At 38.8% G+C, this 26,763-nt stretch overlaps 1 protein-coding gene across 3 annotated transcripts in view; it reads left to right on the top strand.

Annotated features, from left to right (window-relative positions):
* DOCK4 (dedicator of cytokinesis 4) overlaps positions 1 to 26,763 on the top strand; it is a 473,136-nt gene that overhangs the window by 244,178 nt on the left and 202,195 nt on the right. For all 3 annotated transcript variants that reach the window (XM_043872328.1, XM_043872326.1, XM_043872327.1), the window contains exons 9-12: positions 10,652 to 10,733; positions 11,493 to 11,553; positions 15,563 to 15,695; positions 19,969 to 20,057. In XM_043872328.1, coding sequence (XP_043728263.1) covers positions 10,652 to 10,733; positions 11,493 to 11,553; positions 15,563 to 15,695; positions 19,969 to 20,057 — 365 coding nt within the window. The remainder of the gene's footprint in view (positions 1 to 10,651; positions 10,734 to 11,492; positions 11,554 to 15,562; positions 15,696 to 19,968; positions 20,058 to 26,763) is intronic.

Raw genomic sequence — 26,763 nt, forward strand, 5'->3', positions numbered from 1 at the left:
GGTGGTGAATCCTGGCTCCCGAGTTAGCTACCTTTTGCCAGGTGTGCTCAGGATGGAGCTGTCAGGTGGTAGAGCTGGAGCCTGACACATCATATTTAGATAAAACTGAGAATGGGAGTCTAGCACAATGAGGGAATTAAAAGAAATTACAACCATAGCTTCCAGTTGGTCTCTTCAGAGGCTAACATGACCCATAAGCCTTTCATTTTTAAGAGGAAATTAAAGAACTCACGCTTCTTTTGAAAAGACTTAGGTACTGGGAAATTTTTTCAAGGCCTTACAGCTGTTGGAGAAAAGTTATTTAGTCCACTCTTAGAAAAAAATGCTAATCTTTTGGTGTCTATATTATAGTACATAACATAGTTAAGACAGCACATGTGATTTTTTAATTCTTCGAGCACTGTGCTAGAATTTCTCATTTCATACCTCATTTACAACTTATTATAGTGTGATCACACAAATTCAGCATCTATGTTTTTACATAAATTAGGAGCATTTGTTGTTTGGAATGTAGAAAGATGGTTGGTGTAGATCTCTTTTTATAGTTTTATGTTATAAAATTAACTGGAAATTGTAACCTCTCCAAAGTCAAGCAATAACGGAGGGGAAAATTTCTGACTGGCCATGCATGCAGGGAGCATGACCGAGAACAGAAATAGAAGAAGGCGTTCAGAGGTCCTCTTCGGATTGTGGCAACATCAACCATTCCATACGGCCCAGTGTGCTTCCTGCTGTGTCTAGACGCGCTGGCACAGATTTCTCTGTGGGTGTCTGTACATCACTGACCCCACAGTGACCTTCCCTCGGGCCTCCTGTTTAAAGGCATGAGTGCTTTCCACTCTCCCACATCTTTTCTATCGTTTGACTCCTCCAGCAGGTGCACGAAAATTGAGATTGTTGTCCCTTTGAAGTTAATCAGATTCTTTGGTCACATTATGTTGCATATACAAAAATATTGCTTTAGAGGTGTAGTGATGTTAATAGGAGAGATTTTCAGAAATGGACCAGGAGGAGGATGTAAATTAAAACAAAAGAAACAAATAACTGTGTTCATGCTGCGAGAACACACAACATAGAAGTGATCCACTGTTTTTCTCTGTAGCATTTTAAGAGCCATACAATTCCAGTTATTTTTTGAAATTGTAAATTATTATGTTATTATAAGAAAAAGTGACTGGAATTTTAAGGGGTAAAAAACTGAAAACTCATTGAATAAGTGGATTTAGATTGACTTTATCATCCCCTTTAGCTCCAGACACTGTGCAGCCTATTTGTCTCATGGCGCTTTGTGCAATGTTTTAGAAATTGATCAGATTTAACCCACATTCCTGTGTTTTAAAAGATTACCAGATTGGTGTTCTTTTCACCAGGATTCTTATCAGCTGTGTCTTTTCTCCTCTGCCCTGTCTGCTGCCTAGAGGGAATTCAGATTAATTTAGTTTCCCTTTAGTTTCCCTTAATTCGCTACTAACTAAATCATGCTTACACAGAGCAACCCAACTTGCTAGGACTTCTTTGCTCTTCACTGACATTTGTTTTGTAAGTGATTCAACACCAACAAAAGAATTGTTCATGATATGGCCCTAGTTAGTTCCTTTTTTGAAGATAAGGCTACTCTCTTGTTATCTTTCTGTTCCCAGAACCTTGCAGAATGCCCTACACAGGCTGGGCATTGATACGGTTAAAAGTAATTTACAAATCTGTCACTATTGTCGAGGCAAAGTATGAAAAGATCATGTCATTGTTGTCTTTTTTTTTTTTTTTTGCTGTTTTCCTTCATCTCCAGTGACGATGTGCTTCTTGATAAGAGAGAGAACTCAAGGTTGAGTGCATCAGAAAAGTCCATAGTTTTGTTTCATGCTCTCTTGGGTTAAGCAGAGGTATGCTCTTAGATATGTCTCTACGGGAGCAGGGAGCATCATTTGCAAAATCTGTTTTAGAAAAAAAAAGTAAATAAAAGCTGGCAGATAAATTTATAGACTATCCTCGACTTACAGTGTTTCAGTAGGGTTTTTTGACTTTCCAGTGGTATGAAAGCAATGAACATTCACTGGAAACTGTACTTGGAATTTTGATCTTTCCCTGGGCTATCCATGTGAGCTATAGAGCTATAGTACTCTGTTGAAGCTAAGTGGGTTTATCAAGACGTAACCCTATAAGCTGAGGAAAATCTGTGTAGCATCTTTTCCTAAGTACTTCCATTTGCAGATCTTTGATAAAAAAGCTAAACAGAGACTGCGTCTTTTTATTTCAGTTGAGCGTCAGAGATCACATGCTATTGTTGTTGAATCACTGATCTTCATTTATTCAGCAAACAATTACTGATCGAGCACTGTCCCCAGGCACTGATCTGGACACTGGGGACACATCAATGAATAAAAAATTTAAAAAGTATTGCCCTCTCTAAACTTAGATTTTGTTGATCTTCAAAAGACTATTAAGCTTGAAATCAAGGGATATTTTTAAACACTAGAGTTTCTCTGTGTATGTAATCAATATGCTGTTTTCATTTTACAAAGATATTTGTGGTGTCTAGAGCAGTGCTTCCTAAACTTCTCAGTGCATTTTCCAACTTACTAACACTGTAGAGCTCTTCAGAAAATAATGTACTTATTCTCATACACATGAATATTTGCATTTCAATGCAGAGGCCTTGTAGTTTCCTGGTTAAAAAGAAAAAGCATTTGACCTTTAGAAAGTCCAATTGCATGCATCATCTAGTTAATAAATAGTATTGAATGATGAGTGTAGTTGATAATTTTTTTTGATTGAAGTATAGTTGATTTACAACATTGTATTAGTTTCAGATGTATAGCAAATTGATTCCGTTAAACACATACATATGTTTTTCTCAGATTCTTTTCCATTACAGATTATTATACTTCCCTGTGCTATGTAGCAAATCTTTATCTATTTTTATATATAGTGGTATACATCTGTTAATCCTGTACTCCTAATTTATCCTTCCCCTATTCCCGATACCTTTCCCCTTTGGTGACCACCATAAGTTTTCATTTTTTTAAGTTATAATGAATATAAAGAATCTGTCAGTATCAGTAAGCTGTTGAAAGGGACATTTGATTTTGGTTTATTTCATTTTAAAACTTAGGACATATTTTTGAGATGATGGATGTATGAAAGATATTTTACTTACTGTTTTTGCAGGGCTTGAATTACTTGGATTTTTATTATTTATTCTGTTTTCATAAAGGTTTCCTTTACCTTTGCAAAGAACTGCATGCTTCAACCCAGAATAGTTATAAAGAGCTCAGGTTTGCTTTACTTTCAAGATTCCTTATTACAGATACTTTCCCTAACAAAGAACCATTGTTAGAAAGGTCAAAATAATTACTGTATATAAATCAGAGCAATTCCTCCTTCATGAAATGTCATAGATACAGTGTTTACCATAATCAAATTAATGAAAATTCCAAGAATAAGCATAAGACATTCTGCCTAAAAACAAGCTTTCCTATTTCACAGTCCCTGGTTCTGTTGACCAGATCGCATTATCACCTACTTTTAGTTACCTCTCAGGAGCTTTTTTCTAGTGAAATTCTTAATGAGTTCTCTAGAGATAGACACAAGCATTTTCCTGAGTTGCCTAATTGAACAGTTTAACTGTTTCTAAGGATTTTACTTGAATTCAACAATGGGATTTTTAGAACATCAACTTTTTAGAACTTATTGCCATTATGGATTTTCTCAAATCAACAGTTGATCCAAATCTTTTCTTTCGTTCATTGGTCTATCAGCAGGTGGTCTGTACATCACTTATTTGTAACTTTAAACCGCATTCCTTTTTTGAGCTTTACCTTCCTAAAAAGAGTTCTGATTCAACTAGCTTTATACTCTGAAAGAAAAAAAACAAAACATGAAATGGTTTTAAGTCATTCTAACTAGTAAGAAAGAATCAGCTTGATGTTCAGCATTGGCTATAGAGTTGACTATAGTTTAAAAAATTATCTTCTCTTTCATTGTTCAACTAAAGCAAAATCCTTTATTGTCCTAACAAAGCATCCCTTTAGTTGACTGCTTAGTCCTTCAGCTTTAAATATTTGTCAAGTGAATCTGGGTTTGGACAGTAATATTAAAAAAGAAAACTCAGAATCTGTCTGCTTTTTAAGTAAACTACTGTGGAAATCCTGGTATCAACGATCCTTCTTGTTTCATTTCCCTCTAGTTAGCAGAAGAGCTCATGACCCTTGTGTTGCTTTACTTTTAAAATTAGAAAGCATATTAATAGCTTTATCTAGGAAGACTTGCTTGAGGAGTTGCTTTTATTTATTGACAAGGAAGCACTTTGTTTGCATCCGTCATATGTTGGGAGACAAAGGGGAGAAGCCATTGACCTGAACATATCAGGCATGTGTTGCCTGTTTCCAAAGGACAGTCAGCAATTCTGACTGATTAGAGCTTAAGCATTTGGGTCAAAACTGTGGCCGTTAACTGTGACTGTGCTTTTAAACATGCAAGAGCTTTTAGATCCATATTCCAGTAAGTCAGGAACCCCAGGTTGGGACCTGGGCTTTCTACAGCTCCCCAGGGGAATGTTGTGCACACCCACGTTAGGAGATGGCCTGGCCGACAGCCCCTTCTGCTGTGCCATGGTGACACTGAAACAGTCCAGTGGCCACCCCAGGGCAGCCGGCGCACTTTCCCCTCACTTCCCAGAGTATCTTACCTGGCCGGTGGCAGTACCAGCTCCCGGTACTGTGACTAGAATGCTCCGTGGGTTGTGCTTTGCCACTTGTCCTAGGAAAGAACACAGTAACAGTTCCCTGCGCAGGTTGTTGGAAGCAGCTTACAATGTTAGTCAATCAGAAAGCATTTGAGAAAATGCAGGAGAAACAGTGAAACAGAAGCACTGAGATCAACATCTATCGTGTACTATGGCGTTTTGGGGAGAGGCCCTAAAGTCAGCTCAGCAGAGCCTTTTTCTTTCCTCTTCTCCTTCCATCTTCTTGCTCCGAATGCTTCCTCCTTGGCTCTTGGCGCATCTCCCTGCATGACTACTCAATGTACAATAAATAGTAATTGTCCTCACACACAGCATAGTTATATTTAAGACAAGGAACTTGGTTCTTTCAGAGATGCTACATGGGGTATTTTTTTGGTACAGCTGTTTTATAAAATATGCATGCCTGTGTGCTAAGTTGCTTCAGTGGTATCTGACTCTGTGTGACCCCATGGACTGTAGCCTGGCAGACACTGCTGTCCATGGGATTCTCCAGGCAAGAATACTGGAGTGTGTTGCTGTGACCTGCTCCGGGGCTCTTCCCGACCCAGGGGTGACACCTGTGTCTCCTGCATTGCAGGTGGATTCTTTACTGCTGAGCCACCAGGGAAGCCCTCTATCAAGTATAAGCACAAAAGAACCAGATAGTTCTTTTTCCAGTTTGTGTACCAGAACACAACCATCCAAGTGTTTTCTCTCTTTTGTTACTGTTGCTTTTGGAGAACATAAATTTATTTCAGTGTTTTAACTGTCCAAAATGATTTTGAAAGTATTCTTTGCAATTTTTGTGGATTAGTCAGACTTCAACTTCAATATATTATCATCATGAATTACTGTATAAAATATACATTGTGTAACTTTCACAAACATTAAACCACTAGGTAGCTATACATTGTGTAACTTTCACAAACATTAAACCACTAGGCATTCCTAACTATAGGTACATTGCTTCTTATGAGAAGGGAGCTATAGAGTTATAAACAAAAATTCATATAGAGAAATAAAAAAATGTCCTTGATGCTGGTCATCCCTAACTATGGGTACATTGCTCTGTGAAAGCAAATGATTGTCCTAGGAATGCTGTTATCGGAGAGTCACTTGATATGATGACTCAGAAAGCTGGGAGGACCCTCCCACATCTGTCCAGAAGGCCTCCAAGACCCTAGGTAGGGCCTTTAGAAGGACAGCTGCTTCTGCGTGTTAAAAGGAGGAGTGGGAAGATAGGAGCATCCTATCCTGCTGAGAAGAGAAGCCATTGGGGTCTTCAGATCCCTACTGTGCCACCCATGTTATTTGCATCATTGGTAAGAACTTTTCTACCAACTATGCTGTTGAAACAGACCTAAACTCCCTAAACACAGATAGGTTTGTAGCTTTATTTATTTTTGTCTGGCTTCATGCATGTTTTAATAATTATTTTTGTATTTTATTGTATATATTCACAATAAAAACCCTGGGTTCACATGATATGGTTAGACTTGCTCTTTTTGTGTCTGTTATGAGGTGTTCTGTTCTTATGAAGATAGCTTTGTGGTTAAGACCTGAGACTTTGGAATCAGACCCTGGAAATTAATTTCTTGGCTCCATCCTTGACTGACCATGCAACTTTGGCCAACTTACCCAGTATCTCCAAGCTCCAGCTTTCTCATTTGTAAAGTGAGGATGGGAGGGGCTCCTCCCTTATAGGGTGATTGTGAGACTTAGAGAAAATCCGTATAAAATGTATGTATTTTATTTTGAGTTGTACTATTTTCCCCTGGGATATCTGGGGATGAATATGCCCACTGTTACTTCACTATCTTGGTTTTCTCAAATCCTTTTTAGAAGAAGGCACATTATAAATAATAAATAATTGTGATTTTTTATTCTTTATTTCCAAAGACATAATTTACTCTTGTTGATTTATCACACAGTGATTCATAATGGCTCACACAAGGAATTCAGGTGGACACTAAATTTCTCTGGCAGTGAAATTTCCTCTGGGAGCACATAGCACTGTAAGGGGAAGTCAAATGATGATTTTTCTCTGCTACTAATAATATCAAATCCCATTTCTTCAGTGTTGCTGAAAGTGTTCTATGTGCTAATTCATTGTTTGATGATGAAGAAGGAGGCATTCCCATTTGAAAATATGTCACCATAGATACTTCCATTACAATATATTTGTTATAATAAAGACCTAGAATGTGCGTGGTGGACAGAGTTACATGGCATGGACTAGAATCTAGAGTGGCCTTGAAGTTAATTAGGTGACTCTCACGTCTGATGGTAAGGTGCCATTGATTGATATGTCCCTGGAGAATTTCATGTGTTTCGCTACCATGAAGTGTAAAAGATGTTACATGGAAGAGAGCGAACGTTGCTACCTAATAATTTGTATTTTTTTCCTAAAAGATTGTATTTGTTCAGTCTTTAAATACCTAGAAGGTACCAAATCGTTAGTTGATATCTGGGAATGGAAATAGGAAGTATGCACATCTTATAATAGAACACTTTTTTTGCTTTGTTTTTAAACTTTTTATTTTCTTGGAGTATAGCCACTTAACAATATTGTGGTAGTTGTAGATAGACAGCAAAGGGACTCAGCCATACATACATGTATCCATTCGCTCCCAACCTCCCCTTCTCTTCCAGGCTGGTAATAGGACAATTTTTTAATTGATGAAAACTAATTTTGTTTTCTAATCAGAGTTGCCACTCTTTGAATCAACTGTAGAAAGTTGAAAATATCTTTGTGGGTGGCCACAAAAGTTTTTGAAAGAATTTTAGAAGATGTGCCATAGTGGAATGTCACTGACTTATTTAGTTTCTTCCCTTGCCTTAAAGGCAACATGTGGGCATTCTCCAAATGTGTGTGAGTGTGTGAAAGCATGAAAATGTTTATCACTCAGTCCTGTCTGACTCTGTGTGACCTCCTCTGTCCATGGCATTCTCCAGGCAAGAAAACTGGAGAGAGGTGCTATGCCCTCCTCCAGGGGATATTCCCGGCCCAGGGACTGAACCCACATCTCTTGCGTCTCCTGCACTGGCAGATGGGTGACAGGTTCTTTAACACTAATATCATCTGGTGAGCATGTGGGTGGGTATTTATTTGTAATTCAAAGACTCTGAAATGTTTTGCTGTAGTTCTTTTCTTTTCTTCTGAAACCATTTGCCAATTAAGTGGTTGCTGTATCACTAAAGCTGAAAGAAATTGAGTTTGTATACCAACAGCTTGTCACCAGATGAACAAAAAAGATTTTGTTTAATTGACCATAAGAGAGTTTTTCCCCCTCTTAGAAGTCTGTGTTTTAAGGAAATTGCACATGACTTTTTTCTCTGTAGTACCCATCTTCAGTCTATTTTTAGACTGAAGGCATGCTTAAGTTAAGGGATATGGCTTAGTAAATATTGATATTCTTTCTGAAACAGGATATGATATAATACTTGCATAATCAGGATTCTGTCTAGACTAGTGAAATTAAAATAGTGACAGAGCAAAAGGAATCTCTGAAATGGAATGCTTTAGAAAACATTTTACCAAAATATTGATAAAATTTGTGAATATAAAATATTATTTTATATCAACATTAAAGTTAAGGTCTCAATATCTGGAATGCCATGTTGACTTTTGTATATTAATATTTTTGTTATTTATCATTTTGACTGACCTTTCAGAAGATAAAGTGGCATTTATTTCGAATGTTTTAGTCTGTAAGAGTAGTCTCAAACATAAATGCACCTCAAAAATATAGAATGGAGCATGCTGCCTATAATCAGCAGAAAATGATCACACTGCTTTCATTTGGGGCTAAAATATAATCAATAAATATGTCAGTAGGTGCGGACTAAGAAGCAAAACCAAATACTGGTCTTAAACTTTAGGAGCTTTGACCAACTAAAACCAAATACTTAGATCTTTCTGAAGCTTCGCATTTGTTTAGCAAATAATTTATTTCCAAAGTCATTTTTCTAAGAATACTTCATTGAAAAAATTACCAAGGAATACTTTCAAGCCAGGGATGGCTTTGAAACCTACTAAATCAAGTTTAGCCCAGAAAGAATATGGAGAGAGTTAGGACCAGGCTTGACTGAGTCAGTGGGTGTCCCTTACAGATGAATGACTTCTTCCCTATCTCAATAATCTGTAAATATGCTCAGTTATTCTATGAAGTAGAGAAAGAATTTATTTTATAGCATTCAAATGAAGGTAGGTGTTATGTGGCATAGAATTCCTACTCAGTCACACATCAGCTCTGTGATCTTGAACAAAACTATTTACTATTTCTTAGTTTTCCCAACTATAAAATGACAGAATAAGAGTATTGTGAGGGTAAAAGAGATCAATCCGTGTAAAGTCCTTAACAGAGTGCCCATTCTCAAATAAAAAATAGTGTTTTCTTAAAGAAGTAGTGTTACCTAGTGCTATGATTATTTTCAAGTGTAATTCATTTTTCCCCAAGATGAATTTGAAATAATAGTGAATATTCTTCCACTCTGAGGTGAGCTTGCAGTCCTTTGCCATGAATTATAGTAAATGACAATTGAATAAGATTAATTTAACTCTGCAGTCTTGGTCGAATCTGTCATTTCCAGCCTCTGTCTCAGAATTATATGGGAACTTCGTAGGCTTCATTTGAGAATCCTTGCAGCAATTTATATTCTCTTCATCAGATCTCATCGGCCACTGCTCTATGGAATAAGACATAGGTAATAGGTGCAGGAAGTGACCCCATAGACATGTGTATTGCTTGCACTTTGTTGTGTGAAAGATCAGGGATAGGCATTAAAAAAGGACAGGGTGAGCCAGGTAGTTGAATCTGTTAAATATATCTGTCTTGATTTAGATGGCAAAAGAGAATAAAAATGTTCCAAAACAGCCATAAATTTAAAACCATATGCTTCCTTAGAGATCTGATTATGGTTCTCATTTCTCCCCCTGTAGGGGAGAAGGGAGATTTTGATATAAATACAGCACCATTATTTATGGCAAGAACCAAGTGATGAATATGCATGGAGACTTGGAAGGGTCTGAGTCCTCCTGATGCTCTGCTCTCCCTTTCTCTGCCTGATCCCTAGACCGAAGGAAGCTACTGACCAAGGCCATGCCATTTACTAATTTCACATTTTGGAGATGTTAGCTGTATGTTCTCTGCCTGAGGCAGCCAGCCATTTGATTCTACCATGGGCACCAGGATATTGAAATTCAGAAGCTTGTGGTAGCTGGTACATTAATGTGGGGGCAAGGGTGATACTCATTTTTTTTTAATATAAATATTGTAACACATTACCTTGAAATGACTTGAATTAGTGACTGATCAACAGCATTATTTGTATTTGCATTATATCCAGGTGTTGCTGCGATTTCAATTGCAAGTTCTGCAGGCATTGTGAGGTTTTCTATTTCTTTGTGGAACAAAGAATATTCAGGTTTCACTACCTGGTCTCTCTTTTTGTGTTTTGGATTAGGTTTATAGGAGCATAAAATACTAAGCCTTCTAATGGATTGTTAGTACTCGGAATAGTGTTCATGTATGATGTGAAGTAAATACAATGACACAAAGCATGAAAAATAATCTTAGGTACAAATACACAGAACATGTTAAGTCAGATTTTTTCCTTTTAGTGTCCTTGTTTCTACTTTTTAAAGTAATAGTGATGATTTCATGGATATGGAAACTTTCTAAAAGTTCTTTTTTTTGTTTGCATATGTATGTTTTCTGCTTTTGCACATTCTGCTTTGCTAGCTTTGTCAGAAGTGAAGCAAATGTTTACTGTCTTGGGTGCTCTTCTAATTTATATACACAGTTTTGATATTAGTGAAAAGCCTAAAAAATTTTGAGTTTAACCCTTAGGACAAAGAGCAGCTAGAAAGGTGACGAGTCCTTAAATATTAATTAATTCTAAAAATATTCAACTTCTTTTCTCTTGTAGTGAGAGATTTTTCTTGAGGCTAAATAGAAACGGTCTTCCCAAAGCCCCAGATAAACCAGAACGACACTGCTCTCTCTTCGTGGTAAGTGGATCTTGTTTTATCAAGGAGGCAGATTCTTTCTTAAGTACTTTATCTTATTTAAGAGAGTAAGTTATTATGAGAGAACATAGTGGATTTGCTGAAACTTTGTAAATAACACACAAATTACAGTGAAAGTGGAATGAAAGTGTTAGTTGCTCAGTGGTGTCTAACTCTTTGCCCATCAGGCTCCACTGTCCAGGGGATTTCCCAGGCAAGAATACTGGAGTAGGTTGCCATTTGCTCCTCCAGGGAATCTTCCCGACACAAGGATCAAACCCAGATCTCCTGCATTGCAGGAGATTGTTTGCTGTCAGAGCCGCCAGGGAAGAGTGTAAATTACAATAATGCCCTGAAATCTGAATGCCAGCTTTCACAACACACCTTTGTTCCTTCAGTGTGTGTGAGAGCCTGTTCTCTATGGCCGAAGCCCAGCGTGACAGGGCTCAGAGTGGCACGTGCTATTTAGTATTTATTTAAGAAATATTTAAAGAATGAGTGAACCAGAGACTGAAAAAAGAATGGGCTTTTCTTTTTTAAGTCTTATTTGATATCTGTAGGCTTACAGTAAAGTTGATCACAGTGGTCTTTTTAGAACAGGATTTGAATTATGTGCTTCTGCTCCAAAAAAAAAAAAAAAATCCATTAAGAATGTTCATATGTGTCTTTCTTCTGTTATTTGTTAAAACAATGTGCTATGCCCTGTAAGTGCTTCTGCCTAAAGGATGAGTTCTACAATGACCAGGCTTTGTTTTTTGGTAGGATTTGGGCAGCAGCGAGCTCAGGAAGGACATCTACATCACTGTGCACATCATCCGAATCGGTAGGTGTGACGCTCGGTGTGACAGGAGCACGGCGGGGAGAATCGCCGCGAGGTTTCTGTGTACTCGTGGTTTATGTGCTGACTGGATCCAAAAGAAGTCCAAGCAAGATCCGAATCCAATATTCGCAGAATTTGGGATTCTGGTCTCCCCAAACGCTCACACCGCCATAAATAGAGTTTGTTCTCTGTCCATATAAGTCATTAGTTAGTTTGCTGCATTTCATTTTGTTTTATTGGACTTTCTAAAAATATTGGATTCATACACTTGGTATTTGTCTACTCAAATTCTAATTTCTGTTAACAGCATACATTAAACTTTTAGGAGCTGGATTTTCTACACATTTATGAAAACTTTACACCAACTGGCATTTCCCAAAGTGTGGAAGGCTGCAGAGCATTATTACACAGGGTGCTATAAGAAAAAGACTATGAAAAACTGAATGCTGTATATATATTTTTCACTTGTATAATTTCATCAGCTTATTAAAGAGTCTGAGAAATCCTACAGGGAAGAATAAAATTGCTTCTCTAACTTTGTTGACCCTAGCTCTCTCCAGATTTGATTTGACTGTGGAAACACTTATATAATGTAACACTTACTAACCTCTTGCAGAACACACTTTCAGTGTTCTACAATGCCCTTGCACATCAAAACCAAAACATGGTCACTAGGTTTACACATATAAGACCTCTAAAAGCAGGCATTTTATGGCAGAGGAAATACATGGTGGAACCTAAGTCATTTCTCTAGGAAAGCTAACCAACTGATGCTGAGAACCGGCTCCCCGTTCCTCACTAACTGCTACACGGCTTGCTGAGGAGACTTCTGCAGGACAGTAATATCTCACCATGCAGTCCTGCATGGTGACTTTTATTTTTTTTTTATGGTTTTTTATTTTATACACACGATGACCCCATTTTGCATTGAGAGAGACTATAAAACGTTGTTTCAACAAAGATTTTCTCAGCATTTTTTCCTCATAAAAGTCTGTTCTTAAAACCCATTTAGTTTTATCCTCTTTTTATATTTGAGGGACAGCAGAAATAAGTAAATAAGTGAACTGTCTTTGGTTTTGTTTTAATTTTCTTTTTATACATGAGTATGGGGTGTAGAAATTGGAAAGAGTCTTTTAAAATGGTCAACCTTGTAATGCGTGTTTCTGTGTATTTATGAGATAAGAGCCTCTGTCTGTGCCTAGGATGGCAGGGGTGCAGTTTATGTAATTCTTTGTGGTTTTTTAAAATGTATTCAAATTTGTCACAGCAATTGTTAATGTAAAATGTGATTTTGGACATCTTCATGTAAACATGGATACAATTTGAATATAATCTTCTACAAGGTTGAGATAAAAAGTAAACCACTTTAGCTTTCAGAACTTGTAGAGAAGTATCTACAGGTTTTTGGTGGTAGAAAATGATCACATGTCTTGCTTGCCCATGGGCTGGGTATCTCTGTCCTTCACTCCCAGGATACAGTTGAGGAAACGACTGCATAGTATTACCCATCACAGGGCTGCCTTTCAGATACCTGGCATTTGATTAGTGGCTGTATATTTTACTAAGCTATTTATGATCATTAAGTCATCAGAATGAATGTTGAATCCCAAATTACCTACCTTCCTTCCCTAAGCTTTGGTCAAATTAATTCTATATTGACATTACTGCAGAAACTTGCCTGATGATCAGTCCAGTAATAATGGAGGTAAGAAACTCAGAAAGGTTAAGATTTAATCTGCTTCAGTGAAATGAAGGAATGGAAGATCCTTGTCTATCAGGGACAAATAGAAAAATCATTCTAGAAAGAGTAAGAACTTTTCCTAGAATATTCCTTGCATGGACTTAGTAAGAAAAGGGCACACTGGCCTGCACTGGCTGCCGAGACGGGAGTGACAGCACCTGCCCTGGAATTTGAGGCCTGGTCTTCGATCGGAAAGAAGGGGAGGAAATAAAGAGAGAGAGTTTCCACACACTAGATTCATGAATAACTGCATGATTTCTATTTAGCAGTGATTGGTTCAACTTGCGACAAAACAGATAATGGCCATTCCTAACTATAAAGGGCAGACCTGAACAGAAATACTTATAGTGCTTGTTTATCAACCCAACAAACTTAGCTGGTCTTTTACCACATTCATTTATACCCACCACACAACTTTTAATAATTTTAGGTATATTTATCCCTTTTTTATCATGAACAATTATAGGCTTTCACCGTAAAACAAAAGCATCTCTAATGTATTTTCTACCATAGGGAATACCCATTCCTCTTACCAGTATATTTGTAGTTATTGAAACTATTTGCATATTCACCCAACCAGTAGCCCTAGCTATATGACTAACAGCTAACAGCTAATATTACAGCTGAACACCTACTAATTCATGTAATTTGAAGAACAACCTTTGCCCTAATAATTATTAGTCCTACTACAGCCTTCATTACATTTATTGTCCTTGTTTTGCTTATTATTCTTGAGTTCACAGTAGCCAAGTTTACGTATTCACCCTGTTAATAAGCCTGGACTGACATGACCCCCTGAGCTGCCTGCATGTACACTCAGTTGTAGCTGATTCTTCATGACCCCGTGGATTGTAGCCCGCCAGGCTCCTCTGCCCATGGGATTCTCCGGGCAAGAATACTGGAGTGGGTTGCCATTCCCTTCTCCTGGGGGTCTTTCTGACCCAGGGATCGTACCCACATTCCTTGCGTCTCCTACATTGGCAGGTGAATTCTCTACCACCGCACCATCTGGGAAACCCTGTACCTACATGGTAATACCTAATGATTCGCCAAACCCATGCATGCCACATAGTGAACACCTGTCCCTGATCTCAGAGGAGTCCTCTCAACTCTTTTTATAGTGTTGAGTCTAGCACATGATTCCATTGTAAATCAGCATTCTTATTATCCTTAGGCCTGTTAATCAATATATTGGTAATATACCAATGAAAATGAAACATCATCCAAGAAAGTACATTTCAAGGCTGTCACACATTAATTATTCAAAAGGGACTTCAACAGGGAAAAATCCTTTTCATTACGTCAGAAATCCTCTTCTTTTTGTTGTTGTTTTTTCTGTGGTTTTTACCACCATTAAGTGGTATTCCAGCTTCTGTTTATAAGTATTACTCTGAAGTTGATATATCAGAGGGGCAATTTTCCTTTATTACTGAAGAATGAAAACCAAATTGAATACTGCCATTCCTTTCTTCTTTTCTATTTAGCATTGGATTTGGAAAGTACTAGAGCCATGCAGACATGTTGTAGGAGGACTTCAGTCAGGTGGAAACAATGTACAGATCTGTTCCCTAGCATCTGGAAGCAGACTGACAGACTTTTTTCATTATTTCTCCTCACTTTAGCTTGTTATGTTACAGCTCCAGTGTGCTTTTTGCTTTCCGTTTTCAAAATAACCCATTGGTAATTAAATGCAACAATAAATTAAAACAGTATCTCAACCACAGATTTTAAAACACCTAACAATTTAAACAAGTAGAAACCATTTCAGGGTTAAAAAAGGATCCCTGGAAATCTCAGTCTGCATACTGAGTCAGGAAAGAATATGCTCATTTGCTCATCTGTGCTTACTTGCTATACCTTCAGGTAATCTCAAATCACTTCTTTTCAGAGGTGAAATGTTTGAAATCATTTTTTGAAATATGGAGAATCTTACAAGTAGAAAATGAAATGGGCACCCTTACTTTTTGGATGCAGTTCTCCTGGGGTGCCTTCGTGAATGCTTCGGGAAGGGTACCCACACATGGGCTCAGCTTCAGTCTTCATGTTTTATAGGTAACAGCCAATGGCCAGAGTTTGCACTGCGTACCCAAGGTCACACAACTATGTGATCTGAGGGGAGAGTTCAGAACGGAGGCAGCAGTTGCCCCAACTCTGTGTCTTTACCATCACCCGTTACATTTCATATGACTTATATTATGGCTGTATGTGTCTCGTCTTAAGCTGGATTAATCAAATGGCTCCTTGAACTAGGTGTGCTTTTTCGTTGAACAGGTCGAATGGGGGCAGGAGAAAAAAAGAATGCCTGCAGTGTCCAGTACCGGCGACCCTTTGGCTGTGCAGTTCTTAGCATTGCTGACCTGCTGACGGGAGAGACGAAAGATGACCTCATCCTGAAAGTGTACATGTAAGAAGCTTGCACATGATGTGGACTGGGGTGGGCATGGGGGTACATGGGCATCCTATGTGGTGAATCCTGCTTTCTGTGGGTAATGGAAGAGACAGGGATGGGCCAAGTTTATGAGCCATTCCTCAAAAATTTAATAATCTCTAGGCCTTCTACAATTAAGCCTACAAATCATCATTTGCCTTGCAGAGGAGTTATGAAATTGAGAACCAAAAAGAACAGATAGTTTTCCCACTGGGTGGACCATCCACTGCATAGAATACCTCCCAAGACTTTAAAACCTGTTATAGCTTTACCCTCAGAAAGTTCATTTGTTCTTGGAAAATGGAAATAACTTTTAACGTAAACTAATTAGAATTAAGGAAAAGGAAGTTCAGATTGGGTGATTCCCCTCCTACTTCGTGTATTATTAGTTTATTATGTGGTGGTTTAGTTGTTAAGTCATGTCTGACGCTTTGCAACCCCATGGACTATATTCCGCCAGGGTCCTCTGTCCATGAGATTTCCCAGGCAAGAATACAGGAGTGGGTTGCCATTTCCTCCTGCAGGGGATCTTCTCAACCCAGAGATGGAACACAGGTCTCCTGCATAGCAGGAGGATTCTTTACTGACCGAGTCACCAGGGAAGCCCATTTTAGGGCTTCGCTAACAAAGCACCATAAACAGGGAGGCTTAAGCCACAAACATTTATGGTCTCGCTGTAATGGAAACCACAATTCCCAGATCACAGTGTTGGCTACACTGATTCTTTCTGAGGGCTGTGAGGGGGCTTCTGTTCCCTGCTTCTCTCTCCTGGTTTCTGGTGTCCTGTAGATGCAGGACCTCATGTGTACCTTCATCATCACATGACTTTGTCCAGGTGTGTGTGTCTGTTTCTGTAACCACATCTCCCCTTTTTACACGGGCCTAGTTAGTTATATTTGGAAAAGGCAATGGCACCCCACTCCAGTACTCTTGCCTGAAAAATCCCATGGATGGCGGAGCCTGGTAGGCTGCGGTCCATGGGGTCGCTAAGAGTAGGACATGACTGAGCAACTTCTCTTTCACTTTTCACTTTCATGCATTGGAGAAGGAAATGGCAACCCACTCCAGTGTTCTTGCCTGGAGAATCCCAGAGACGGGGGAGCCTGGTGGGCTGCTGTCTATGGGGTGGCATAGAGTCGGACACGACTAAAGTGACTTAGCAGCAGCAGCAGTTAGTTATATTGGGTTAGGACCCACCCTAAACAACCTAATTTTAACTTGATTTTCTGTGTAAAGACCCTATTTCCAAATAAGATCCTCAGAATGTGGTTTATGCATCTTTTATGGGCCAGTGGCAGCAGATACAGTTCAGTTTGAACATTCCACGAAGAAAATCCACTGAATGTATTCCACATCCTAAGTTTTTAAAAAGGCACATGGCTTTTGATTGCCCTTGCCTGAGCACCTCCCCACAGGTCTGACAATGGAGAGATGGCACACAGTGATATCCTCAGAGCAGATGCACTGGGGGGTGGGGGGTCTGGGGTCCGCATTCCTGATTTGAGGACCACACTACTGACCTCCTCTGTGAGTGAGCTTGCTTTAGTTATCTGTTCCAGCTGTTGTAGCATGTGCCAAGAGTTTTTCCATATGTGGAGGGGACCCGCGTGTCCCACTCCCTGCGGGATATACACTTCAGGTTGCTTTTGACCACAGCTGCAGGGTTTCTTGGATTTATCCATCTTCTACCCGGAGGCCCTGGGACCTGCCCCACATGTTTGCTAATCAGTTGTCAAAGATTCACTTATAGCCTGTGGTTTAGGACTAGAAACTCTCTTTGCCCCTTTTAAGAGTGATAAAATCTGTGACCTTGATACTAAACTTGAAAACTTTTGGTGAAACTACTGAGTAGTAAAGCATGCTACTCTTTTCTCCCACAGTGGAGCGTAAATCCAGTATAATCCCCTTTCTAAATTTTACTGGTGATTGTGAAACATAATTTAATTGCAACAATACTGATGATAATTAGCCACTATTTACTTTTTTTTTTAATTAAAAAGCCACTATTTACTTTGTGCTTACTATGTGCAAGGAACCATGTTAATAAGCACTTTGCATGTGCCGTATCACTTTATCTTCATGACAAACTCATGAAGCAGATGCTGTTGGCTCTGTTTTCCACATAAGGGGACAGAGAGGCTAAATAGCACCCAAAATCACCTGACTAATCAGAACAGGGACCAGCTGTGAAGTCAGGACTCCTGACTCAGAACCTGAGCTCTCATGTTAGCTCCCAGGTCATATGTGCTATTTCAGGGTGCTATTTCACACCACTTTCTAGTGATGTGACAATGATGCTGTTAGGTGACCTTGCTTTTTAAGAAAAACTAAAATTCCTCACAAACAATCTTATTGTTTCTTCGAGTGATCTTTCCAGGTATGTGTAGGAAGTGTTAGATTAATCTTGTCAATGGGAAAACTGAGGGACCTGGAGTTGCTTGCATTCCTCTTGATTATGCACCCAGCCAAGGAAGACCCATGAATTCCAGTTCTGTGGGGGATACTCACTCTCCTAGAATTAAGTTGTACTGCTCTTTGTGGTTGTTATTGTCTGTTTTTTCAAATATATCAAATAAAGTTTGGGGTTATTCTTGATGCAAGAGAGATCCCTTAAAAATTACAGTTCAGCAATTTATGAATCCATTCCAGGATGAATGCTAGGCAGTCAAAACAGTTATTGTAGATGAAAAAGAAACTAGAATTTATTAAAACATTTTAGAGGAGTGACTGTTAGAAACAATTTGGAAGAAATTTCTATTTGTTAACGTGACCAAATCCTTAGCCCAAACTGGGACTCAAACAGAGAATAGCAAGAAATACCTCATCTGAGCCTGGAAGATATTTCAGTCGCATACTTTAGGAGCTTTTATTTTATTTGGAGTTTTGTAGGTTAAAAGCATGAATTCCGGAGTCCCTTAACTATTTAATAGGAAGCAAGCTATCTTTCTTCCTTCCCCACTGAGCTGAACTAAGAAAGCTAGAAGCAGGGTGTACTAAGTGGCAATTTGGTATCTTACAGCTGGACAAGTGGAATGGTTTTATTTCATCTTAATTTTCCAGCTTTCTCAGTGTCAGTGCTCTTATTTGCTATCCTACTGTTAACTGGTTCAGAGGTAACCTTCATCAAGTTCATCCTGGAAAAGCTTATGGTGGTGAAATAAATAAATATGTAAGCACATTGTGAATTATTGGCTACAGATGAGATCACAAGGAAGAAGTCTCTCTAAGGTGTAATATTTTGATTGATAGTTATAGAATCTTTGATTGTCAGGACCCTTTGGAGGGAGCCTTTGTTGCTAGTGAAAGATAGTAGTGAATTTACAAACACCTAACTGGTGGGGGGGGGAGTCTCAGCAGTAAGAAGAGAACAGACCCAGATATTAACAAATCATCGGGAGTAACAGTCAGAGGGATATCCATTCAGTCATTCATGTAGCCGGTATTTTTTTAAGCACCTCCAATGTTCAAAGTACTGAGGGAAACACAAGTATCTACCAGTCCTAGATCCAATTCTCAAGAATCTTCAGAGTCTCCTAGGTGAAATGTACCACGTACACAAAGATAGCATGAGTTGGTGAAAGACAAAAGCTGAAAGACTAAGGTACAGATGGCTGTCAGTGTGAGAGATGGAGAAACGCCTTTTGGCCTAGAAGTAGAAAATCTGGAAGAGTTACCTTAATTACCCTTCAGTAAATCCCAGGTTTTTGCCAGTTCAAGTTGTGTTAACCTCAGTTGCATTTTGATGCTAGCCAACTTGGTCATGATATAATAGGTGGAGATTCAATAATGAGAAATAACATTTACTGAGCATTTACTTTATGCCAGGGATTATCCTAAACCCAAGCTTGTTCAGGGTTCTAGTATATTACCCCCCATTTCACAGATGAACAGATCAAGGCACAGAGTAAGTAACTCACCCAAAGAACATAGCTCAGTTAATAGTGAGGATCCAAATCCAGGGAGTCAGAATCTTAGCCTGTACTTCCTTCCACTGTATGCATTGTTCTCTGAGCTTCTCATAACCTGAATTGTTCATCTCAGCCACTTCATGAAGTAGTTGGTTGTGCATTACCTGATATGGTCATTTCTGCTTATCCTGGGGCAGCTAAGCCAAGCCATGTTCTCTGTGTTGAGAACTGCAGGGAGGTTTAAGGAAGTACATTATAGTGGTTATATGAAAAGGGGCAGGTGTGTAGTAAGGTCATCTCATGCATCATCAAAGCTTAACAGAGTGGCCGTGATTTCACAGGTGTAATACAGAGAGTGAGTGGTATCAGATCCACGAGAATATCATCAAGAAGTTGAACGCGCGTTATAATTTGACTGGCTCCAATGCGGGTGAGTATATGGTCTGTCTGACTCCCCACACTCTTCATTTCAGTTGCTTTGCTTTATTTGTCTGTGAAGAAGAAGATTTGCAGCCCTTTGTTTTTCTCTCTACTCACTCCCTAAAAGTGCTCGGTCAGCATGCTGGTATGTCTCCTTACTCTATGATAGGTTTGTAACTATAACTCTAAAAGATCTATTCTTTTCTGGTTTGAATCAAGGTAGAGTATCTGAGTTTATTCTCTAGTCTTGGGATCTCCAGGTTATTGCTGATTGCTGAAAACCAAATGACAAATATACCTCTGTTCATGACAGTTGTGTGGAATGGGTTTGATGAACAGGAATTTTTGTCAATAAGGTCCAAGAAAACCATGCTTCTCTGCCTATAGCTGTAGTGTTATATAGAGAAAAGCATATGCATGCCATCGGCAGGAACTGTAATATAACATAGCATTATAAGTTATATATAATATAAGTGGTTTAAATCACTGAGTGGTTTAAATCATTCAGTTGTGTCTGACTCTTTGAAACCCCATGGACTGTACAGTTCATGGAATTCTCCAGCCCAGAATACTGAAGTGGGTAGCCTTTCCCTTCTCCAGGGGATCTTCCTGATCCAGGAATCGAACCGAGGTCTCCTGCATTGCAGGCAGATTCTTTACCAGCTGAGCTACCAGAGAAGCACATATAATACATCAGGTGGCGCATACTCTTATACTAGTAACATACTAGTATTATATAGCATATGTAGAGTATATAATATATTGAATGACATCTTTAAGTTTGATCAGTATACAAAAACATGGTGAATATTATTTGTTCCCTGTCCCACCTCCAAACCCATGTTGAAGCAGAATAAACTATGCAGTTGTGTGCTTTAATTAAAGAAACATGTAAATCAACTGGTATTTGAACTGAATGCATTGCTTTTTGCAGCTGATTTTTAAAGTACCCTGAATATAGATGGTTGTGTAATAGTCCAACTTGCCTGGCAGTTAAAAGAACCTGAATTTAAATATAGACCACCTTTTCTTCAGACCTGTGTACATCTCACCAGGTCAAGTGACAACGTTAGTCACTCAGTCGTGTCCAATTCTTTGCAATCCTATGGACTGTAGCCCACCAGGCTCCTCTGTCCGTGAAATTGTCCAGGCAAGATTACTAGAGTGGGTTGCCATTCCCTTCTCCAGGGGATCCACTGCAGTATTCTTGCCTGGAGAATTCCATGGACAGAGGACCCTATGCATATGACGATCCCACATCACCAGCCCAAAACAACCCACAAAGTAACTGCAGACAGAAACTCTGTGGTTTGTTCACACGAGAGCTGTAAGTAGTCACAGTTCATTCATGTGGCAGCACTTCAGTCCGTAATGAATGGTGAGGTCAGTTTTCTCTCCAGTTTCCCAAGAGTGGGGGAGGGAACTTGGCTTCCTTTGATCCACACAAAGTCCTCCATCTATCACTAAATAAACAAAATACTTGCACTTGCTATTGAAGGTAGAGTCTCTGAAGGACCAGGGGATTTTAGTAGTGAATATAACTTGAAATAAGAAGAATACCTCAGAAACTGCTGTGTCCACTTGTCTTCAATTTTTCTGCGAAAGAAATAGCACTTATTGTGTAGAGACCAAGCAATTTATTTTAAATGTACTTTCAGTAAGATGGTAGGCCTAGTGCTTTTTAAAAACTTACCTTGCCAAATTCATTGACAAACTTCTAACCAAATTCATTACTTTTGACAGACTTTTTGGTATTTCTTGATGCCATGGATTATTTTTTATCATTAAATGTATTTTGTACCTGTGCTGTCCACCTTGATAGGTACCAGCCACCTGTGGCTGTTGAGCCTTAGACAGGAGACTAGTATAGCACTGGGACTAAAGTGTGAGCATGATGTTCAGTTGATCAGTTGTGTCCGACTCTTTGCAACCCTATGGACTGTGGCCCGCCAGGCTCCTCTGTCCACGGGATTTTTGCAGCAAGAATACTGGATTGGGTTGCCATTTCCTTCTCCAGGGGATCTTCCTGACCCAGGGATTGAACCTGCGTCTCCTGGGTCTCCTGCACTGCAGGCGGTTTCTTTACCCCTGAGCCACTGGAGATGTCATTGCAGTGTGTAGTACTTGTAAAATACACACTTGATTTTGAAGACTTGATACATATATAATGAATATAAAACACCCCTTTAATAATTTTTATATTGATTATATGTTCAAAGGTAACATTGTGGATATATTGGTTTAAACATAATATATTACAAAAGTTAATTTTGTTTCTATTTTTTAAGTGGTTACTAGCCACAAAGGTGGCTCATATCATAGTTCTATTAGGCAGTGCTGCTCTAGACTCCATTTAAGAATTTCCTTTTTGAGCTCTTTTGATGCCTCACATTCATTATGCCTCACCCCCTTGCTTCTGCCCACTGACTTTGGGTGGAGAAGTTTGTAGCTATTGTGTATCTTTTTCTTTCTCTCCCAGAGTCCCATTATTTTTAGTTTGCTTGCATTTGCCTCCTATGTGAATAAATAAATATAAAACTAACCCTGACCTTCTAATTTTTCCTGGTATTCCCTTCCCTCCTTACCCTCAGAGATGCAGTGTTGACTAAGCAAGGTGTGTTGATCTGCTCCAATATACTTGTTTCCAAATTCCTTGTCAAGTCCCAGGTCTTTCCTCTTTCCAGTGTGCCTTACAATTCTTCTGTTGTTGGATCCTTTGAGTTTATCATCGTCCTGACTGAAGTGATGCTCACTGGCCTCTCGAATCATGCTGAAGTCCTGGATAATGGGCTTTGATTTATTTATATGTCCAGGTAGATTCCTTGCATAATTGACCCTATATCCTATGAGATCGGGATGCCAGTCAAGCCAAACCATACATTTCTCTCTGCTTACAGATGGGAGTCATCTCTTAGAGAGGATAGCCCAAAGATATTTGCTCCTGGAAGTGGGATGTCCTCAGTTTGAATCAAGTTTTACTGGGATAAAGGTAGTATCACCCTGTAAGGGTCACTGAAGGATTAAAAGAGAAAATGTTGCAGAGTGCATAGCGTGGCATTTGATACATGATGTGTCTATTCATTGTTACAACTTTGGGGTCATCCTCTAGAATATTTTACCCTTCTTTTGTCAAGCACCTTGCTTCATTTTCTCAAAATGGATCCTGATTTGATCTTCTAGATGGAGACTTTGAGAATCATACAGCTGAATTATTGGTAGGCTGAATCATCAAATTGATTCTTCCTATTCTTTGTTTCTTCCGTCTCGTCTGTGTTCAGTCGACTGCTAACCTCTCTTCCCAGGTCTTCCTTCTGACACATATAGATTAACCCCAGGAAGGAAAGGCAGCGTATTATGTTTCCCTGGGAAGTTCCTTGGGTGTTACCTGTTGTGTTTACATCCATTATACTGAAATGAAAAACCACTTGTTCCATCTTTGGAAAGAGTGAAAGAAGCCATTTTACCATACAACCCTGCCTAGCAGGTTTTCTCTGCCTTTGGCAGAATCAATCCTGCATTTTGCTGCCTATCTTGATGCTGAGATTGCTAGATTGAATATATACGCTTTATGCTTGGCATTGGCTGCAAAGCCCTGCCTGCTCTCCTGCCCTTACAGCCCACTCCTCTCCTTCCCCCTCCTATCAAGCCTGAGTCCCAGCCAGCTGCACCCAGCCAGCATCAGCTCGCCTTCTATTCCTTGGGTCCTTCTGGTCCCTTCTAGCTCGCTCATAGCAAGGCAAACCCAGCCCTAAGCCTTGTCACTCCAAAATACTGCTCCAGAGAGAGAAAGTTCAGACAGAAACTTTTAAAAATTAGTAAATGAACCCTTTACTCTTTCTTTCCATTTAAGTTTCCACTCTTCTTGGAGAGTGGAACATTGTTCTGTTGTCACCTGTCTTGAGGGAAGGCAATTATAAAAATAGTGGGTAGAGTTTTAGGAGCTGTTTGGCTTTATTATTGAAAGGGAGGCATCTGCTAGCGTACTTAAGGGGGAAACAAGAATATAGGAAATTGAAGTTGGAAATTGGGATGCCTCATGATTAAATTATCGCAGTGAAATGTTGACTTTTTCTCCATGGACCATGGAGTAGTTGATTAAATGGAAGCAGTGCAGTCAAATGTTTTCAAGAGAATTAAGTGCACTCGACAAAGTCTTGTTTTAGTCCCTGCTTTCCTCCTGCTATTCCTTGGTCATTATACTAAAAAAAAAAAAGAAGAATAACTTCGAAATTAGTTTTAGAATCAAATTCTACCACCTAATTTTCAGGCCTTTTATGCTTCACTGAAGTGCTCCTATCTTTTGGAGTTGTAATCTTGTCTATTTAATAGGTAAAAGGATTTGTCTAGATAACTGGGTTTTTTCTCCCCCTCTAACCTAAGACTTGTGTTGCTAAAGTACATTAACCACTACCTTTATTGGGTTTAGAAACTGGAAGAAAATTTCAGGTGATCCATTTAACTGTTAAAGGTAAAAATATAATTGAATTAACATATTTGTATGGCTAGATTTAGTTCATTGCAGTAATTCAAAATTTCCAAAGTTGTACTCTGTGAGAATTTTTAAATCCAAAAATCATATTGTGAGAATTTGAACTTCTAAAAATAGTCATTAGAATCAGCCTGGTTGAAGTTTGTTGAGCAAATGGTTATTATTAACATCACCTCTGAAAGACATTAGCAGTTGAATTCTAGGAATGTGAAATAAGACTGAGCCAATATGATTTCCTGAGACACATTCAGTTCTATTATTTGAAATAAATTGTGTAAAAATCCTTGGCTCCTGTTCAGTATGTCCTAAGAGAAAATTCAGAATCTTTTAATATTATCTATGTGTTTATGAAATCCTATTTCCTGTAGTTTGTACATGTAACTTACAACTAGAAGAAATCATATTTGCTAATCAGGTCAGTTTCTACAATCTGCTTTTTGCCTTAGCCAGATGAGCAATGTGATTGCATTCCTGCCAGTTATACATTTTAACCCCCACAGAAGGTGAAACTCCTTCAGAATTACCTAGATAAGAAGCCCACATACTTGTACACGGAGGGCAGTTTAACCCCATGCAGGAAGTAAATGGTGTTCTTCATTTAACTGAGGTGAAAGGAGGCTTTTGAGAGAGTCAGACTGTATTTGGGGGAGGTGAGCATCCTGTCCTCACATAGCCAGGTAGTTGTTTAATTCAACAGTATTGAACTGGTGTACTTCTTAAAGATTGTGTCTATACTCCTGACTTTTGAACACTGCACTTGGAAACTTTGCTTTCTAATATTGTTTAAAGAAAACAGGTACTCATTGGCGCCACCTATTGGCTAGACATATAGTATATGGCCTTTTGGCTCATTTTTGGAATTTCCTAATTATTAATAATTTCCTAATTATTAAATGAAGGCACCCCTGGTGGCTCAGAGGTAAAAGAATCTGCCTGTAATGCAGGAGATGTGAGAGACCTAGATTCGATTCCTGGGTCTAGAAAATCCCTTGGAGGAGGAAATGGCAACCCACTCCACTATTCTTGCTGGGAATATTCCATGGGTAGAGGAGCCTGGCAGGACACAGTCCATAAGTTCACAGAGAGTCGGACATTACTGAGCTCACACACACAATTATTAAATAATGCTTTATTTTTATTCTTTTTGAGTTTTTAGCTTTCAATTAATTTTACTTTCAGAAAAATTTGAAGAATAGTACAGCAAATATGTAACTTCTCAAAGTTTAACTTTTCGCTATGTTTGCATTATCCTTCTCTTGCTTTCTTTCTCTCTACATACACACACACAGGCACTTTATTCATATATATATATGTATATATATATATTTGTGTGTTATATATATATATATTTGTGTGTATCTTATATAGATTCTCTCTATAGATAGTAACTTACTATTACTGAATTGGTGTAATTCTTAAAGATTGCATTAATGCCCCTGATGTTTATACATGCACATATATACATGTATATGTACATGCGTATATATCACACTTACATGTTTTTTCCCACCTGAACTGTTTCAGAAAAAATTGTAGGAACTGTTCCTCTTTATCTCTACTTACTCAGAACATGGCAACATAACCACAGTACAATAATCAAAATCAGAAAGTGAACACTGATACAATAGTCTTACCTAATCTGTAGATCTTGTTCAGATTTTGACAATTTTCTCAATGTCCTTTATAACAAAAGGAACTCAGGCTGTATTGCATGCAGTTGTCATATCTTTTTAGTTTCCTTTAAGCAATTCTCTTTTCATGACAGTGAAGAAAAAAGATGGAGTGCAAAATATATTAAAATATGCTTCTCTGGTGGCTTAGTTGATAAAGAGTCTGCCTGCAGTGCAGGATACCTGTCAGGAAGATCCCCTGGAGAAGGGAATGGCAACCCACTCCAGTATTCTTGCCTGGAGAATCCCATGGACAGAGGAGCCTGGCGGGCTACAGTCCATGAGGTCACAAGAGTAGGACATGACAGTGACCAAACCTGTCTATGGAAGGTATTTGTAAAACTTCATGTAGTATTTAAAAAAAACCACAAACACAAACTCAAACTATAAGGTAATGGAAGTAGTGATTCTAGCCTTGTTTTATTCTCTGAGTTACTTACATTTTGCCAATTTAGATATTTCTTGTTGTTGTTCAGTCGCTCAGTCATGTCCAGCTTTGCAACCCTGTGGAGTGCAGCATGCCAGGCTTCCCTGTCCTTCTCTGTTTCCTAGAGTTT

The sequence above is a fragment of the Cervus elaphus genome, chromosome 18, assembly GCF_910594005.1.
Source record: "Cervus elaphus chromosome 18, mCerEla1.1, whole genome shotgun sequence".
Classification (NCBI taxonomy): Eukaryota; Metazoa; Chordata; class Mammalia; order Artiodactyla; family Cervidae; genus Cervus; species Cervus elaphus.